Here is a 20336-nt window from a genome sequence, read left to right as displayed (position 1 = left end):
AGTGATAGCATACATAAACACACTGATTTTGTACAGTACAGGTTATTACAAGCATATACTTTTTATTTGTAGTCGAGGAAGTAAAGAAACAATGGCCTAATCTGGAGACACATAATACAATGATAATCTTTATTTTTATATAGCGCCTATCATAGTAGACCACCATCACAAAGTGCTTTATAAAATACAAGACTAGGGTGTGTGAACTATGCATCAGCTGTAGAGTCATTTACAACGTCTCACCCGAAAGACAAGGAGGTTAAGTGACTTGCTCGGTGTCACACAGTGAACCGCGGACGTCCTGGTTATAAGCCTGTTTCTTTAACCACTGGACCACACAGCCTTGTATCAGAGAAAGAAGCGTGACAGGGCAACCAAGAGTGGTCAGGGCTTAACAGTCAAAAAAGAGGGCAGTACATGAAAGTGATGGAATTTCTGGCTCCATACACAGAGAGTAGGAGAAGCCAATGTTGTAAAGTATTTTCGGTAGCTCACTGCTAGCTTCCCAACTTCTGTATATATATAATATATATATATATATATATATATATATATATATATAATTATATATAGTATACATATATAGCTCATGCTAGCTATTTGTACTACTTTTTTTTTTAATTAAGTTTTTTAATTAAGTAGTATGTATTGCGTAACAACATTATTGTAGATCTAGCAGAAAGGCCTTTATAGTGCAGGTTGTTTTGTAGACTGAAATTGTTTTTATTGATTGACTACATCACAATTCCAAATAATTGTATGTAGAGCCAGTTTTGGTAAACCGGATCTCCACAGCATACCTTCTGTGATAAAGAAATTCAAGCACAACTGGTGAGTTTATAGCAAAAACACACCCACTGTGCACCGAAACTGCTTGATTTATTCTGTTTATCCATTGATCAGCCTTTGCCTCTTGTATCTTGTGTCTGACTTCACATGTAGCCCAGCTATCAAAAGTCATTTCCACTGGATAAGTGTGGGGGCCTTAGTGAATCCCGGCGTTCTAGTTCTGTTCCAAGGGCAATCACAACACCAACCACACCAGCTGGCACCTTAATGTCAACAGTTGTTGCTCACAAAGGTAAAAAAGCAAGTAAATTGCTAAAATAAAATATGATACACTGGATGCTCTACATATTATTTCTTTACCTCCCAATGCTACAAAAGTCAAAGCTATATTCTGGTGATTTCATTCATGTCATTGAACCAGTTATACCAACCATACAGACCATTTGAGAATGTCTAGATGCAGGATTTCTCAGGTGTATCTGAATGCAAGTATTTATCTTCTGAGGAACCATACAGGCAAATTTTGAACTAAGACCACTAGGTCTTTCACAGACAGCCACCTAGCTACATTCACTACAAAATCCAATTGACCAATTTCCTGTGGAAAATGCCAAAGGTGATATTCCACATCCTTTGAATGTCAGTCAGATCTGGTGAGCAAATCACAGTATGTTTATGTTATCCTGCTTTGCAGAACACTATATTTGTGCACACAGTATGAAAACAGTGTGTTATGACTTTAATGCTAGACATAATACAAGAAGGGAGGAATGTAAGACAGTGGGACACATAAGGATTTTATAAATGTTATCCCTGTTAATTTCCACTGCGAATGTATCCACACTGCTGAAATGCCACAGACTTGGCAAGAGAAATCTGATGATGTGACTGAAGAGGAGTTTTTCGATAAGATCATCATCTGTCGCTGGACTCTGGGGTCTGTTCCTGCTCTCCACAGATACTTGGCAGCCCAATGAATGTCCCTTTGTGTGGAGATCTTCCTCAGATAGTGCAACAATGCTTCTTGTTGGCATCTGTTTGTTTTTTGTTACGGTTAAGAGGCTAACAAAATTCATATTTCCGTTAATATTACTGAACATAAATATTGCTACAACAGCCCTTATAAGTTGAACACAAATTATAAGAACAAAGACACAGGAATTAATGCTCTCAGGATTCTGTTAATTTGCCTGTTCCAAGGGTTCAGCATGTATGGGGGAATTATCTTTTGCATACCAACTCCCAAAGACATGGAACTGTTTCCATCACAGTATGAAGACAGAAATTGATAAACTTTCTTTCTCTGGTTTTATAGATCATATTAGTGAATTCCTTAGAACCTCCTGCCAATGCTTCTCCCTCAGCCCACATTAACACATAGATATGTCTTACTTATATTATTCTTAGATTTGTATTGTGTTGTTTGCACATTGTAATTGTTTTTTATACATTGCAATTCTCTTTTTTTATTCGCCTTGTAAACAATGCCTCAATCTCAATGGGTAAATCTCCTGATTCAATAAATACATATTTATACAACAATACAACTTACCTTCCTTCAAATGATATGACAATGATGAGTTATATTTATGTTTGTTTTGTGGACTTAATTACATATTTCACAAATTGCGAGGGATTTATATGGCTAAATACATTTTTATTTCAATTTGATGGCTTTAACATCGTCCAAGACTTCCTTCAGATTAAACCTTTGCTATAAAATTGCTAACACTTTCAAGTTTGTAAGAAGCAAACTGTAGTGAAACATCAAGCAGTCACTGCCAGAGGAGTCCAGGCCTGTCGTCCTCACTTATCAACCCTTTGTGACCCAATCATAAATTGATTTAGTTAATAAGTTTTGTGAAGGGTCACAATTATTTATTGTGGAAAATGAAACAGACACACAACAATGGTTTTCTGGTAAGACCATTAAATGTTGGTATGAATACCATCACTGTGGAAACACAGTATTTGATAAATTACTATAAGCATGATGTATATATATATATATCTATATAATATATATATATATGATTATATATATATATATATTTATTTATCTTATATATAATTCAATGTTAGCTTTACAAGTAGGTGTGTGGTTTCCACGACCCAAGGTGCTACAGCTTTAAAGGAGCTATGTGATAGGAAATGTTACAACTGAAGGAGAAATGTCACTGTGCTTTCATAAGCGAGCAATGAACTTTTTCCCCCTGCTGCTATTATCAAGTCTAGGTGAACAAAATGCATCATTTATAACCCAGACCTCCACTATTATCTAAAACAGAGGAGGACCGTTTTTCTCTTTCCAGACTAAAGCTCTCTGTGAGGCTCAATCCTCATTTTGAGCTCTGAAAGAAAGTTGACAATCTCTCAGCCCAAAGTTTCCAGGCAACCACAACGTGTGTTAAGAAGGGTGCTTATTCAATCTGCAGGTCAGTCCTGTTCCCAGTCAATGGACATAGGGAAATCAGTGAAAAGTATGTTAAGGTTAATCTTAACTCTGACTAAATCAACACAGCCTGCCAAACAGAAATTGGGCTGTTAGTGTGTTTGCAAACTGTCACAAGAATTGTTTTCAGACCAGATTTTTTCACTATGCCACTGTGTATATACAGTGCCTTGCAAAAGTATTCAGACCCCTGACCAATTCTCTCATATTACTGAATTACAAATGGTACATTGAAATTTCATTCTGTTCGATACTTTTTTTTAAAACACTTAAACTCAAAATCAATTATTGTAAGATGACATTGGTTTTATGTTGGGAAATATTTTAAAGAAAAATAAACAAATTTAAATATCTTGCTTGCATAAGTATTCAACCCCCACACATTAATATTTGGTAGAGCCACCTTTAACTGCAATAACAGCTTTAAGTCTTTTGGGGTAAGTATGTACCAGCTTTGCACACAGTGTCGAAGTGATTTTGGCCCATTCTTCTTGGCAGATTTGCTCCAGGTTGTTCAGGTTGGTTGGATGACGCTTGTGGACTGCAATTTTCAAATACTGCCACAGATTCTCAATGGGATTGAGATCAGGACTTTAACTGGGCCACTGTAGGACATTCACCTTTTTGTTCTTGAGCCATTCCAATGTTGCTTTGGCCTTGTGCTTGGGATCAATGTCCTGCTGAAAGGTGAATTTCCTCCCAAGCTTCAGTTTTTTAGCGGACTGAAGCAGATTCTCTTGCAGTATTTTCCTGTATTTTGCTCCATCCATTCTTCCTTCAACTGTAACAAGATGCCCAGTCCCTGCTGATGAGAAGCATCCCCACAGCATGATGCTGCCACTACCATACTTCACTGTAGGGATGGTGTGTCTTGAGGCATGGGCAGTGTTTGGTTTGAGCCACACATAGCGTTTTGAGTTTTGGCCAAGAAGCTCTATCTTGGTCTCATCTGACCACAAAACCTTTTTTCCCACATCGCAGCTGGGTCACTCTCATGCTTTCTGGCAAACTCCAGACGTGCTTTCAAATGGTACTTTTTGAGTAACGGCTTCTTTCTTGCCGCCCTCCCATACAGGTCAGTGTTATGCAGAGCTCTTGATATGGTTGACTGGTGCACCACTACTCCACTCCCAGCCACTGAACTCTGTAGCTCCTTCAAAGTGATTGTTGGCCTCTCTGTGGCTTCTCTCACAAGTTTCCTTCTTGTTTGAGCGCAGAGTTTTGAGGGATGGTCTTTCCTTGGCAGTGCTTGGGTGGTGTGATGCAGCTTCCACTTCCTGATTATTGATCCAACTGTGCTCACTGGGATATCCAAACACTTGGATATTATTTTGTACCATTTCCCTAATCTATGCATTTGTATTACTTTACCTCTAACTTCTGTAGAATGCTGTTTAGTCTTCATTTTCCTTCAGATTCACAGCCTTACCAGTGATCCTTCAACAGTGGGGTTTTTATCCAGAAAATGTGACAGCAACTTTAATGATTCACAGGTGGAGGCCAATGGTAAGGTAACTGTGTCCTCATTTGGGCAATTTCTTTCATTGGTGCAAACTGGGAGCTTTGACAGCACAGGGGTTGAATATTTATGCAAGCAAGATATTTCAGTTTTTTATTTTTCTTAAAAATATTTCCCAACATAAAACCAATGTCACCTTACAATAACTGATTCTGAGTTTCAGTGTTTAAAAATAAAATATCAAACAGAACGAAATTTTAATGTACCATTTTAAATCGGTAATATGAGAGAATTGGTCAGGGGTCTGAATACTTTTGCAAGGCACTGTATATATATACAGCTCTGGAAAAAATTAAGAGACCACTGCAAAATTATCAGTTTCTCTAGTTTTACTATTTATAGGTATGTGTTTGGGTAAAATGAACATTTTTGTTTTATTCTATAAACTACTGACAACATTTCTCCCAAATTCCAAATAAAAATATTGTCATTTAGAGCATTTATTGCAGAAAATGACAACTGGTCAAAATAACAAAAAAGCTGCAGTGTTGTCAGACCTCGAATAATGCAAAGAAAATAAGTTCATATTCATTTTTAAACAACGCAATACTAATGTTTTAACTTAGGAAGAGTTCAAAAATCAATATTTGGTGGAATAACCCTGATTTTCAAGCACAGCTTTCATGCATCTTGGCGTGCTCTCCACCAGTCTTTCACATTGATGTTGGGTGACTTTATGCCACACCTGGCGCAAAAATTCAAGCAGCTCGGCTTTGTTTGATGGCTTGTGACCATCCATCTTCCTCTTGATCACATTCCAGAGGTTTTCAGTGGGGTTCAGGTCTGGAGATTGGGCTGGCCATGACAGGGTCTTGATCTGGTGGTCCTCCATCCACACCTTGATTGACCTGGCTGTGTAGCATGGAGGACTGTCCTGCTGGAAAAACCAATCCTCAGAGTTGCGCAACATTGTCAGAGCAGAAGGAAGCAAGTTTTCTTCCACGACAACCTTGTACTTGGCTTGATTCATGCCAAAGCTGCCCAATTCCAGCCTTACTGAAGTACCCCCAGATCATCACCGATCCTCCACCACATTTCACAGTGGGTGCGAGACACTGTGGCTTGTAGGCCTCTCCAGGTCTCTGTCTAACCATTAGACGACCAGGTGTTGGGCAAAGCTGAAAACTGGACTCATCTGGGGGTGCTTCAGCAAGGCTGGAATCAGGCAGATTTGTCTTTGTGAAGGGCGCATGAATCAAGCCAAGTACAAGGTTGTCCTGGAAGAAAACTTGCTTCCTTCTGCTCTGACAATGTTCCCCAACTCTGAGGATTGGTTTTTCCAGCAGGACAATGCTCCATGCCACACAGCAAGGTCAATCAAAGTGTGGATGGAGGACCACCAGATCAAGATCCTGTCATGGCCAGCCCAATCTCCAGACCTGAACCCCATTGAAAACCTCTGGAATGTGATCAAGAGGAAGACGGAAGGTCACAAGCCATCAAACAAAGCCGAGCTGTTTCACCCAACATCAATGTGAAAGACTGGTGGAGAGCATGCCAAGACGCATGAAAGCGGTGCTTGAAAATCTGGGTTACTCCACCAAATATTGATTTCTGAACTCTTCCTAAGTTAAAACATTAGTATTGTGTTGTTTAAAAATCTGAACTTATTTTCTTTGCATTATTCAAGGTCTGACAACACTGCACCTTTTTTGTTATTTTGACCAGTTGTCATTTTCTGCAAATAAATGCTCTAAATGACAATATTTTTAATTGGAATTTGGGAGAAATGTTGTCAGTAGTTTATAGAATAGAACAAAAATGTTCATTTTACCCAAACACATACCTATAAAAAGTAAAATCAGAGAAACTGATAATTTTGCAATGGTCTGTTCATTTTTTCCAGAGCTGTGTATATATATATATATATATATATATATATATATATATATATATATATATATATATAATCGCTAATTAGTAAAATCTTTAATACTTTCGTTTATTTTATATAGTAAACGTTTAAAATATATCAGGTGCAAACATACAGTGGCATTATTATGGGTATATTCCAGAACAACTGCAAAATAACTTTCAAAATATTGCAATATTAAATTCAGTACTCATTTTGTAAGAGGATATTTCCTCTAAATACAAATAAATATTAAATATGTACCAGTATTTTTATTCATTTGTCAAAAAATATAATTTCTCAATAAAAATAAAGACACTATAACCACCTTAAAAAACAGCACTCCAGCTGATGTGGTTACTGTGAAATTAATTGTACATTAGGAATGTATTAAAAATTAATATATATATATATATATATATATATATATATATATATATATATATATATATATATATATATATATATATATATATATATATATATATATATATTGTTTTGTGTGTAATGTATGTTAGTCAGTAACCAGTACTACAAAGGTCTTCAGTTCTACTTTGATAAACTCTAATTAACTTAAAATGCTAATATAACATGAGAAGGAAAATAGACTAAATGAGAGTACAGATGTTTTGTTATCCTTGTATTCTACTGTAGGCTTGAATTGCAAAAATGCAGCCAAAGCATTTCTAATTGTCAGTGTTGTGCTACACATTACCATACCATGCATACATCAGAGTAACATGTTTCTGTCCCTGCACAGCACAGTCTATTACCAGATTTCTAACTTTACTTAACTGGAATGTTTCCTGTCTGACCTAGTTGTCTTTTGTGAGTAGGTTTTAGTCTGAGCAGTTTGACAGTCAACAGATAAGATGGATTAAGCTTTTTTCATCCAGTTCTGATGTGAACAGTGTAAAAGCTGGTTAAATCATCCAGTTTCAGGAGTATTTTTAAATGCCTAGAGATGGAACGATAATTCAGCTAAACCTAACTCTTGAGCCAGGAAGGTCACAGCATCCCAACTTACTAACCTCTGATATAGAAGGCGCCTGTTGTCAAACTGGGGTGACATGATGTGCTAGAATAAATCAACTTTCAACAAAGAGATAATGGAGTTGTATGAGCAACCTCACCCATAATACCAAAATGAATGAGACAATAATCTCCCAAACCACAAGACTGCAATGGGTATTTTACCCTTTCACCAGTCTTAAGACAAGCTCTCAACCAACATGGTAGCATCAAAACAGTTGCAGAGTCAAACACATGTATGAACATGACAAAAATTATACTTTATAGACAGACACCTTTTTAAAAATGTTCTGAAGGTCACTGCATTAATTATTTTTTCTTTGTTTTGCCCGGTAGCGTTTGAATAGGTTTTAAATCAAAAGTCACTTAATATTAAAAGAAAACAAAAAAAGATTTGGGTTATAGTACCTGACAACACTACAGAAAGATAAGTGATCTAAGTAATGTGGCTGTAGTAATTCTAGTTAGTTTAATATTGTATTCAATATGTTCACTTTGTACATGTTTAAGTGAAAACAAAATGCAAGGTTTGTGTTTAACTGTTTATAACAATAATGAAAATGAAAGTCAAAATGACATTTCAAAATTTTTCATTTTTCATTTTTCAAAATGACATACCTACAGGTACAATCAATCAATCAATCCCATCAATCTTTATTTTTGTGTAGTGCCTTTAACGATGGCCGGGAAGCCAGTGTAGAGATGTCAGCACGGGAGTGATATGATCTGGTCTCTTCCCAGTTAAAACTCTTGCAGAAGTATTTTGTACAAGTTGCAGAAGAGATATCACATTGCTACCGATACCAATTAAAAGACCATTAAAATAATCAATTATTGACAGTATAAAAGCATGCATTAATCACTCAGCATCCTGTCTGTAAAAAAATACCTCTCAATCTGGCAATGTGGCCGCAAAAGCAAGGTCTGGGTCAAAAATGACACTATGTATTTTATTTCTGCTACAAAATCAGAAGAGTGTATGTTCTTGTATTATCATCAATTCCGTTTTGTCTGAATTTAGCATTTAAACATCCAATTTTTGATGTCTGCAAGACAGGCACTCAAACATACATACCGACAGGTACATACATACATACATACAGCACTGTAATAAAAGCTACATTCTATCACATATTATCGTTCTGCCGCAGCACATCTTAAGTTGGTAGGAACATTAGGGACATATTTAGAAACATTTTGCAGACTCGCTTTTTCCCCCATGTCAGTGACAGGGGAAAGTAATCCTATACACAGGCTGCTATTGTGAAATGAGAAACTGGCCTCCTTCACTGCCAGAGACCAGATGCACCTCACTCTCTATCCTAATCTGTAAACGACTTAAAGAAGCCTTATCTCGGGGCTCTTCTGCTTCATTTCATGCTTGATTTACTTTAATTTGTCTGATAGGGCACAAGGATTTGGAAATGGCCCATCATTCGGTGGAAAATGTTCTGATTTTTCTCCAGCATTGTTATGTGGAGGTTTTTGACTTATTATTTATTTATTTTTCCTTGTAGAGGGAATCTTGCTCCAGTGCAGCTGACTGTTTGAGTGCATTTAGATTTGAGCTAACACAGCAGAAAAGAGTTCTCCATGTGGTGTGATTTTATGATGGGCAACGTTGACACTAAAGTCGTGTTTGCTTTTCAGATTCTCATAGGGAGCAGTGCAGTGGAGTGCTTCAAACCAAGAAGATCTTATGTTCAAGTTAAGAGAAGACTGGCCCTCCAGTTTATAAAATGCCTGAGCAGCCGGCACAGATAAAGTTCCCCACAATGACAGCGAGCAGAGGCAACACATTGTCAGATGCCTCTAGTTTATTTCTATAGTGGATATGAATATTTCCAAACGTATCTCAGCTTTAAGGTTTTTTTAATTTTTGAATGACGACATTAAATGCAGGGCCCATTTGCAGACTGAATAATACCCCCTCCTCCCCAATAAAAGCCACACATACTTGTAGAGCAGAAGTCCTCCGGCACTGAATGATAGAAGGGGACATTGTCATTTTGTTTTAAATTAAACTCAACTGCATGCAACTGTTTATATAGTGAGAACCAAAGATAGGCAAACAGATAGATTGGATGAGTATTTCCAAAAGTACTACTTCACAAATATTCTTTGTATGTATATAGTATGCAACGCAATTATAATGTTTCTAAATAATGATAATAATAATAATAATAATAATATGCACAGTATAAATACAATTGTACATTATATTAAAAAAAAACTCCTTATGTACCTCTATTCTTAGCTGACAACAGCATTTAATTTTCCATTAAAACAAAGTGAGGTGGCAGTAAGTTTGACAGTGGCACACAAGCAGTTGTTTGTGCTTTCTTTAATATAAACAAAACCTTCGTTTCAACCAATAAACCCTGCTGTTGTCACATATCAGCAGGAACAGTTTAGTTCAAGCCTCTCCAGTTCCATTATTGGGAATGCGACTGCTCTATCAGGCTTTTCCAAGAAATTACAAATAAATTCATCTTTCTGTGGTGAAGCGTGGAGGGTTTTTTTTTTTTTTTCCAGACGAGTTGTATTGAAACTCTGACAAAAAAAAAAAAAAGAAGAAGAGGGAGAACATTGAAATTCATCTCACAATCCTGAATTTACTTAACAGCGGGTCTGCGCGTGGTGATAAACGGAATGATGATCCAGCAACATGTCTTTATCCATGCTTTGCTTTAATTAATGCCGGCTTGTTTGTTGAAAAGATGATTAATATGCCAATGAAAATTGCATAATTGAATACTGCAACAGTCACACAATCAGGGAGGAACATGCCGTTTTTTTGATTAACTTTTTATTATTATTATTATTTGGTATTTTAACTCAGCTTACAACCAACCCCCCCCAAACAAAAAAATATATATAATTACCGTGACCAAGGGGGCAGCCTGAGCACAGCTGTCGAGTACTGTATAAACTCAGTGATAAGAAGGCATGAGTCCTTGGATGTTTTCGACTGTCCTTTTCTTTTGTATTCCTTTTCTAAATTTCTATGTACGGGGGGGGGGGGGGGGGGGGTCATGTCAGGGCAGCAGGCAGGTCAGCACCCCCCCCCCCCCCCCCTTCACACACACACACACACACACACATTAAGCCTCAAGCTAACCCTATGCTTGGTTTTTGTATCCTGTAAAAAATACAGGTTTCTGAAACCCACAGGGTATACTTACATTAACTAGTTTTATATGTATCATTTCACACAGTAGACAGTGAGCTTCTTCAGAGACAAAGATCATAACTGCTATGATCCAAGGTGCCATTATCCCCCTATTTTTAATACATTGTTCTATTTTAATTGGCAGATTTAACTTGACTGTAATGAAGTGGTTAAACTGTAACTATGCAGCTATGTTAATGCAGTTAGTGTAAAAACATGCTGCTGACTGAAAAGCAGTATAATAATATGTACACAAACTATACATTGTGTGTTTAATTACAGTGCAACTAGTGGCATCTTAACAGCCAGCTGGTAGGGGTGCAAAAATGCAATGTTATATTTACTCCACCACTCACAATTACTGTATGGGGCTTTTACATAGAAAAATCAAGAAAAAACAGATTTATAAAAAATCCAAACACTTTGTTTTAAGGGGGTGTGGGGACTGTATGTTGCTTCCACTAAAATAATGAGAAGATACATCCCTGTACTTAATACAGTACCAAACAAAGACATATTCGCAAAAGACCTTTTAGAGCTAAAATAGAAAAAACAACCAAATACAAACATTATAAGAAAAAATGAGTGAAAAGCAAAACAAGATTAAATAAAGCTGCACTGTTGCACCCCAACCAGCTTGCTAATTAAAGTCACAGGTCTTTTGAACATGTTGGATAAACATTGTATATCTATTTATGTTTTGTATAGCAGCCTACTCAACAGTTCTCCACATAATCCAGATCTACAGTAGATTGTGTCACCCAATTATTCAAGAGCAAACATGTTTACTTTAATAACCCTAAAGCACTGATACAAGTGTTTACATGCACCCACACAACCTGCTGCACATTTAACACATTACTTGTCACTTTGTGAAATTAGTTCTAAATAGTAGCTGCATCTAACAAACACAGTAATTTTACCCCGGAATTAAAAATGACAGTGGATTTCCAAAACTGCAACTCAACTTTTTAAGTAGAGACTAATGTTCAACCACTATGAAATACATAAAAGAGTAATCAAAAAGGAAGACTAAGTCATGGGCAGGTACTGTAATCAAACATGGCTTCCTTTTGACAAGCACATCATTTAGCCACAATTCCTAATTAGAAGGAGGAATAAAAATAACCTTTTTTTAATTAAAGTGTACCATTAAAAGTTGGTGCCAAATATAAACACATTGAAAAATTAATCTTCACGCTTCGCTATCTGCCATCCCAGTGCAAGAAGCTTTGACGTACTGTATTTAAGATGTTGTCAAAAGGTGTTGTCAAACCTTTCAAAAGTATCTCTGGCTTTTCCAGTAACAAAAGCCTGAAAAACCTTTCTGAAGTATTCGTCGTATATCCTTATACTTCCAATCCAGTTTAACTTGTGCATCCAGAATGGTTTCAGTACTACTTTACCAATCTGTGCTTTCCAAGGCTCTCCGTGCTAAAGGCTTGAGGGGTTCAATCAATGCAGCTTTGATCTCGACTGGAACCATAATTATTTAACATTGTTACAAGGATTTCTCTAATCCATCCTACCATTAAATCCCTTTTACACCCTCATCTTCTGAGGCTTAATCTGCATCTGTGTGCTCTGTTTGTCTCTTCAACTCATTTCAGGAGTCCCCTCCTTTTTTACAACACCCTGTCTTAATGGACTTTTGGATAAAATTAGAATTTTCTGTTGCGTTGACGAACTTGGCATGTGTCAAAAAGTTTCCTTAAGTTTGTACAGGAAAGAGTTACAAAGTAACATGCAATATTTTTTGAAGCTATTTTATTTTCCCGTTTTTCTTAGGTACACAGCTTTGAGGGAAAGATAAGACCTAGTATTATTGCTGGTTCTCAAAGCTTAACATCAGTTTTAAAATGTAAGCATAGCAGATCTACAGGAAAGATGAACTAGCTTTGCAAACAGATTTCTACACTTGCCTCAGATCAAGCTGTGCCATAAACTTCAATACGACTGTTTAGCTGTTTTCACTGCCAGATTATTTATAATTATTAGATTCAGACAGGAGAACACAACACATTCAGTTTGACACAGAATAAAATTACCAAGGTACCACCTGTGCTGTTATTTGTGTCCTTCTCCCTACCCATACACTGCACTTACTGTACAAGTGAATCAATTTTCTATAAAAACAGAAATGGCACTGACTAGTGGAAAACATTTGTTTAGAAGAGATTGATGTGGCTTTTCCTGTAATAATAATAGTCTATGTAATGAAACCTTAAAAATGTGTTAACCAGGTTTTTAAAATATATATTTCTTACATCTTAAAAGCACTAGGAATATCATCAATGGTCCTCCTTTTCCTTTTGTTTTGTTGAAACTAATTTGGTTCTTTGCTTGAAATGTGTGCTTAGATTTGGAGTATGCAGATTTTACAAAGGCAGTGCTCTGGATGAAAAGATGCTGTTGCTTATTTCTGGTAACTAATCACTTAGTAGTTCAGGGGTTAACTTTTTTTTTTTTTTTTTTTTTAAATCATGCCCTACCTAAATATTACAGAAATCGCTATAAACTTTTAAAAGCAGACATCACCACAGAAGACACACTGTGGACATGGTCCGTCTATAGTGCCAACAAAGGTAAATCCAATTTCCAAGCAACTTTCTGCATGTTTCTGAACTTTTGGGTTTTTAGATGATGATGCACCTGCACAATCTTTTTTCTCACAATCCAATGAATGTACTGAGCAATGGTACAATATGGTGGGAACAGAACTGTCACGGATTCTTACACATAAAATTACGCCATCAGGTCTCTGCTTTATTAAGTACATTTTTCCAGACTATTATAGGAAAACTAAAAACAAATTAAAAAAACAACAAAAACACTTATTTATAACATTTTACTTAGATTTTTATTATTTTATTATTATAATGAATATATTTTATGAACTGCGATTAGAACTGTATAATATATATATAATATATATATATATATATATATAATATATATATATATATATATCTATCTATACTATCTATATATAGGATAGATAGATAGATATAGATATAGGTATATGCGCATATATTTGCATACATGTCTTTGTAAAAAAATCAAGCAACAAGCAAAGAACCAAAACATAATTGGTACAATAAAAGTGTGGCCAGTAATAATGTTAAAAAAGCTACTACATTTTAAACTGTTTGAATCATGGGTCAATACTTATTTAAAGGGTAGGTAACATTTACCACAATACAGTTTCAATTATTTCCCTATCCCTTTCTAACAGTGATTTTATGGGATCTGATAAAGTACTGCAAGACAATACATCTCCCACCTACAGACCAGCTTTAGCTACAGTATCTCACCAGGGTGTGCTTGCTTTTGGGTGGTTATCTCTTGATAGTGCAACCTGTAACACAGCCAACTGAAGGAAGGACTTGACCAGCACTGTGCCATCTGCTATAGAAAAATGTACTTGGCTTGATATACATTAATAAAAGCTAAAATGTTTATTGTTCTGCATTGTTACAAAAAGAAAAAAAGCACATCAAAATAACAGCAATACAAAGTAGGTCACTGGATCCAGTATTAAATTCATTATTACCTTTCGATCCTTGCCAGCATTTTAATTCATGTTACAGAGATGCCAGCTGGGAGATACATGGCACCTCCAAAAATCCTGGGGCACCACCAGGTTATCCTGATCCTTCACTATGAAATCTAAACAAATCATTTAGGTCTTAGGCAATTAAAAACTAAAATGTATTAACCTACTGAAAAATCTCACAAATCTTTGGAGGGACACAGGGAATCAGCTTTTTTCCCACACTCATTTAAAATTCAAGTTTTTCTAGCTTTCCTATTCAACAATACTGATTTTTCATGCTGCTTCAGAAGATCTGGCCAACTGACAAACTAGAAATTGCAGCAAGTGCTGTTTACCTCTAGATAACAGGTTCAAGTAAGAACTAAACAGTGGTAAATGAGCATGCAAAAAATGGTTGATGGTAATATTAGTTATTCTAAGCAGGTGTAACTGTCATTTCTGACACTGCAAAATTCTGCATGCTAGACGTGGTTTTAGGATATGAGCTAAAGAAATCCAATCGTTCTTTTTTATGATGTATAAGAAGCTTTCTTGGGAGGGTTGCCAGTTCATTCCCACTGTCCCACTGCACCAATGGTTACGGTGTAACAGCTGAACACGTTTTAAAACATCAAAAGAATAAGACGATTGAAACTGAAAACTATACATAACTGAATCTAAACAAGAAGATAAACACATTAGTTAAAATAACTGTGAAAGTTCCTATAATCATCAAGTTAGTCACAGTCCTTAAGTGTCACAAAACACTAGCAAGCAGGAGCACATACTTTCATCATTACCTGTACCTGTCCAGGGGTCCAGATTACATATAGGGACCCTTAAGCTGTTCCATTAAAATATATACAATAAAAAAACAAACAACTGAAAAGTGGAGTACCACAACAAAACCCAATATAATCACATGCATATAGATTATCATTAATTGTGTATCAGTTCAAATTGAGTTACTGTTTTCATAAGTATGTATAATTGTGCTGTAATGTGTGGCTAGGATAAGCTTGTTGGCGGGCATAGCAAAATCAAAACTACTTTCTCCCAAATTAATACAAATAAATTAATAAATAAAAAATAAATTATTTTGTTGAATTTAAATTGTATTCTAATATGTAACCTTTGCTTGTGTAGACAAATAAATAAGCAGGATATACAAGCACTGATCTTTATAGCATGTTTTATATAGTCCTATAGTATCCTGTAGTTCTGCATTGACCCCCTCAACCTTATTTTCAGACTGATCACAGTGATAGTTTATTGCAGTGGTCCAAAGCTGTTATCTTTTTCCTGCAATACTAATTTCCTTCCAAAGATTTAAATGCAAATGTGAAATTTAATGATAAATGCATTATCTGATAGCATGGATATCACTGATTCACTGTCAGTATAGAATACACTCCCTGGGGGGCTTTCAACAACCCAAATCTACTTTATAAATGTATATATTCCTGCAATACATTATTGAGGTCATATGCTCTTAAGGAATAATATTTTGTGTGTTCAGCAATGGAACAGTTGATGCTGAACAGTAATTGCTCTGTTACTATTGCCAGAGATGCCTTATCCACCTCTTTGACGAAGTCACTATTAAGAAGTAAATATAAGATAAGACAATACTTTAAACCATTTAAAGAAAAAAAAAATCTACCTGTTAAAATTAGTTTCTTCCAGAAGAAATGACAAATAAAACTGTATTATAAGCTCTCTCCGTTGGGTTCGCAGAATATGTTGAAGCTGATATGCTGTGTGATGCAATTCTCAGTAAAACAATGTAACCTTGGACCCATTTGGATAATTAAATATTTCCTTCAACAGTAATGAGTGCATTTTAACTCCTCATGTCTGTTCTGTCTTCCAGTTATGGTTTATGGCTGTGAGGTGAAGCAAGCTGCAAAGTTTGACACACACTGGAAACTGGAGACGGCGTATGCATTTATTACACACACCTTCCCCAATTTAGGGTTGGAATTCCAAGGGGAGCTCTGCAGTGGCTTTGGTGCTCCTGCATATTTGGGAGGAAAAATCATTAAGGACTGTGTCCCCTCACTGCGCTCCAGTGGTCCCTACTGGCCACTTAAAGAGCTTGAGACGACACCTGCACAGCTGTTGTTTATTCTGAAAACTAAAAAACAACAAAGTCTTATGACTGAATGTTTAATGTTACGGATGAACCTCTGAAATGAGGGCCCTGGACTGTTTCTGCTTATATCACAATAATATGCCAAATTAAATATCCAATGTGGTTTAGGGAGAATACAAATCAGCAGATCCTTTTTTTCTTCAAGAGACTATGTTGTTCTACTAAATCTTTACATAAAACAAACTCTCTAGGACAGGGGTTCACAAACTTTTTTTTACCTGAGACCCACCTGTTGACCTGCATTTTGGCCTTCACCAGTGCGTGCCCCCCCATTTTGATCTGTCTGTCTTAAAAACCTTTCCTCCAGACACCGTAGGTTACACTTTTGAAGCTCCCAGATTGTCAAGAATATCTGAAGATGCTCTATTATTATTGAGACAGTTATGTATTCCTAAAGATCCCTGGTGCAGGATTTTGAAAAATCAGTGTTACTGAATTGAACTCGTGGCATAGTAACGAGAGCTTTAGTACAAGTGATTTTCAAACGAAACGTGTTCATTAAATCAACCTTAATGCTTTGAAATTGAGTCGATGAGGTTGTTAATGCATTTCTCGTTAATAAACTTAATTGTCGTGGGTCACGTACATCACTTACTGAACGTAATGGTCTGAGCAGATTGAGAAATGAGACCGGTGGCCAATTATTTTAATCTATGATAGACATCCTTAATAACCACTACAGTGCATTCAAAGTACATTAATATTATTTACAGTGCCGTGAAAAAGTATTTGCCCCCTGTCTGATTTTTTGCATTTTTGCATATTTTTGACACTGAATGTTATCAGATCTTCAACTAAAATCTAATATTAGATAAAAGGGACCCTGAGTGAACAAATAACACAAAATTTGGATATCATTTATTTATTAAGGAAAGTTATACAACAACACCCAATGCCCCTGTGTGAAAAAGTAGACTCAGTAACTAGTTACACCACCTTTCACAGCAATAACTGCAACCAAACGCTTCCTGTAGTTATTGATCAGTGCCTTACAGAGCCGTGGAAGAATTTTGGCCCACTCCTTCATGCAGAACTGCTTCAACTCAGTGACATTTGTGGGTTTTCGAGCATAAACTGCTAGTTTCAGGTCCTGCCACAACATCTCAATGGGGTTTAGGTCTGGACTTTGACTATGCCATTCCAAAACTTTAAATTTCTTGTTCTTCAACTGCTTGCGTGTGTGTTTCGGATCACTGTCTTGCTGCATGACCTAGCTACACTTCAGCTTCAGCTGTCAGACGGATGGCCTGACATTCTCCTGTAGAATTCTCTGATACAGAGCAAAATTCATGGTTCATTCAATGATGGCAAGTCGTTCAGGATCTTATGCAGCAAAGCATCCCCAAATCATGACACTACCACCACCATGCTTGACTGTTGGTATGAGGTTCTTACTGTGGAATGCAGTGTTTGGTTTTCGCCAGACATAACAGGGCCCATGTTGGCCAAAAACTTCCACTTTAGACTCATTTGCCCATAGAACATTGTTCCAGAACTCTTGAGGATCATCCAGGTGTTTTTTGGCAAACTTGAGATAAGCATTCATGTTCTACTTAGTAAGCAGTGGTTTCCGCCTTGCTACTCTGCCATGAGTCCCATTTTTGCCCAGTGTAATTCTGATAGTGGAGTCATGAACAGTGAACTTAGCCAAGGCAAGAGAGGTCTGCAGATCCCTGTATGTTGTTCTTGGGTTCTTTGTTACTTCCTGGACGATTTTACACCTTGCTCGTGAAGAGATTTTGGCAGGACGGCCACTCCTGGGAAAATTCAGTACTGTCCAAAACTTTCTCCATTTGGACAATATGGCTCTGACTGTGGTTTGGTGGATCCCCAGAGCCTTAGAAATGGCTTTGTAACCCTTTTCAGACTGATAGACATCAACCATTTTTTTCTGAGGGGTCTTCAAGAATTACTTTTGATCGTGGCACAATATTTCTCTAGAACCTGTGTGCTGACAACTTCACTCTGTTGGTAAGGGCCAAAGTTAGTCAAATTTATATTGGGCAGGGCTGGCCCAAATCAGGCCTGATTGTTAACCATAGTATTCAAACAGCTGACCTTAATTATCCCTTTAATTGGGTTGAGTTAACTAGGGGGACAATAACTTGTTCATACCTGAAGATTGTACGTTTGATTACAAATGAAAGAAGCACCAAACTTTGGTGTCATTTTTTTTTTCTCAGACTCCCTCTATATACTACTACAACCCACAAAAAGATCTGACCAAATTCAATAGGAAAAATTTGCAAAAATGCAGAAAATCAGGCAGGGGGCAAATCCTATTTCATGGCACTGTACCTGTTTAGTTTGGAACTTAGGTTATTTAATCAAAGTTAAAGGTTATTTCACTGAAGGCATACTCATTTGAGCTGAGGTATTCCTACAGTGAGGAAAGACATTCTCAATCTTTTTTGAACAAATAGTGGCTAATTTAAAACATACAAACAGTAAAAATAATGACTACTGTAGCTGCTTTGCAACTGTATATTGAATTCATAAGAACTAAATATTAACACATATTTACCATATAAACCCTGCAATACTCATTTTAGTGGCATCAGTTATCTACACTGGTATTTCCATCATTTTACATATTTTTAAAAGCTGTTACCTATATAACTGAATAATCGGCCATACCCAACCAGGCACGTGAGATTGACTTTATATTCATATAGTTATATAGAAAGAATTATCTGCTCCATTTCTGATGGATAAAGAAAAAAAAAACTCTTCTAGTATGCCATTAATTCTAGGTCCCACAATGTGCCTACCTGGGCCATCCCAATCCTCAGTATCCAAAGTGGGCAGCCCAGTTTTCTCAGACTGCCCATCACCATCTGACTCCATTGCTCCCTGACTGCAGTCTTCATCACCTGGAAAAAAAGAAAGTGGTATTTAAAATCAGGGCTTGCAAACTTCAGCCACTTGCAAGTAAATGTAAAAAAAAGTAAACCAAAAAAAGGGTCATAGGTCCCAAATTCAATTAACTTTTAACAGGGAAAAAGTATTGCAGGAAAATGTAAATGCATGCAATACACATATTTATTTTGACACATTACCCATAATAAAATTAAAAGTTATCCAAATGTGTTCTGTGTGCTGCATACATTTCATTGTAGGAACATTTAAATGCATGCAATACACATATTTATTTTGACACATTACCCATAATAAAATTAAAAGGTATCCAAATGTGTTCTGTGTGCTGCATGCATTTATTTTTCTCTACACTGCCTAATTACGACCTTAGCTTTATGCAAAACATTTGTTTAAGATGACCATTGCATGGCAACTAAAAAATAAATATTAATACACATTTCAAATAGTTTGCCATTCTAAAGCATCCTGTCACACAACACAAGAAGAGTGGCGATTGTTTTTCAAAAGCTGTCATCCCATGTTATGATGCTGTTTACCAGGGCAATAAAGGGGTCTTCTTGTCTTGTTTTGTTTACATCCAGGTTGTTTCTCATTAACACAGACATGTAATGACCAGGACTAGATAGTTGCTACACAAACCTGTTTTTATAGGTAGCTTCTGTTTTACTGAATAGTTATGTTTTTATGTCAGTAAACAATTTGTGATATGTTCTAATTAATTCTGCATAAAAGATAACCAGTCCAAAGTACAAATCACCTTGCATAATAGAAGAAAATACCTGTTGACTCCAAAAAACTGAAAGGAAGAAGCTGGAACAAGAAGAGCTGTGTGTACATATAAGATACTTTTTCAAGAAACACCATAGTTCATGTGTGAGAAACTAGGTGAATGTGTTAAATATGTATTCATTTATACTGTTATCTATATATTTATTTACAAAATATGGACT

At 36.3% G+C, this 20336-nt stretch overlaps 1 protein-coding gene across 1 annotated transcript in view; it reads right to left on the bottom strand.

Annotated features, from left to right (window-relative positions):
• Positions 1–20336, bottom strand: part of LOC121313263 (zinc finger protein ZFPM2-like) — a 170336-nt gene that overhangs the window by 86128 nt on the left and 63872 nt on the right. Inside the window, exon 3 of the mRNA XM_041245621.1 lies at positions 19278–19379. Within this exon, the coding sequence (XP_041101555.1) occupies positions 19278–19379 (102 nt within the window). The remainder of the gene's footprint in view (positions 1–19277; positions 19380–20336) is intronic.

Source organism: Polyodon spathula, chromosome 3 (genome assembly GCF_017654505.1).
Source record: "Polyodon spathula isolate WHYD16114869_AA chromosome 3, ASM1765450v1, whole genome shotgun sequence".
NCBI classification, from domain to species: Eukaryota; Metazoa; Chordata; class Actinopteri; order Acipenseriformes; family Polyodontidae; genus Polyodon; species Polyodon spathula.
This window is presented reverse-complemented; position numbering and strand designations above follow the sequence as displayed.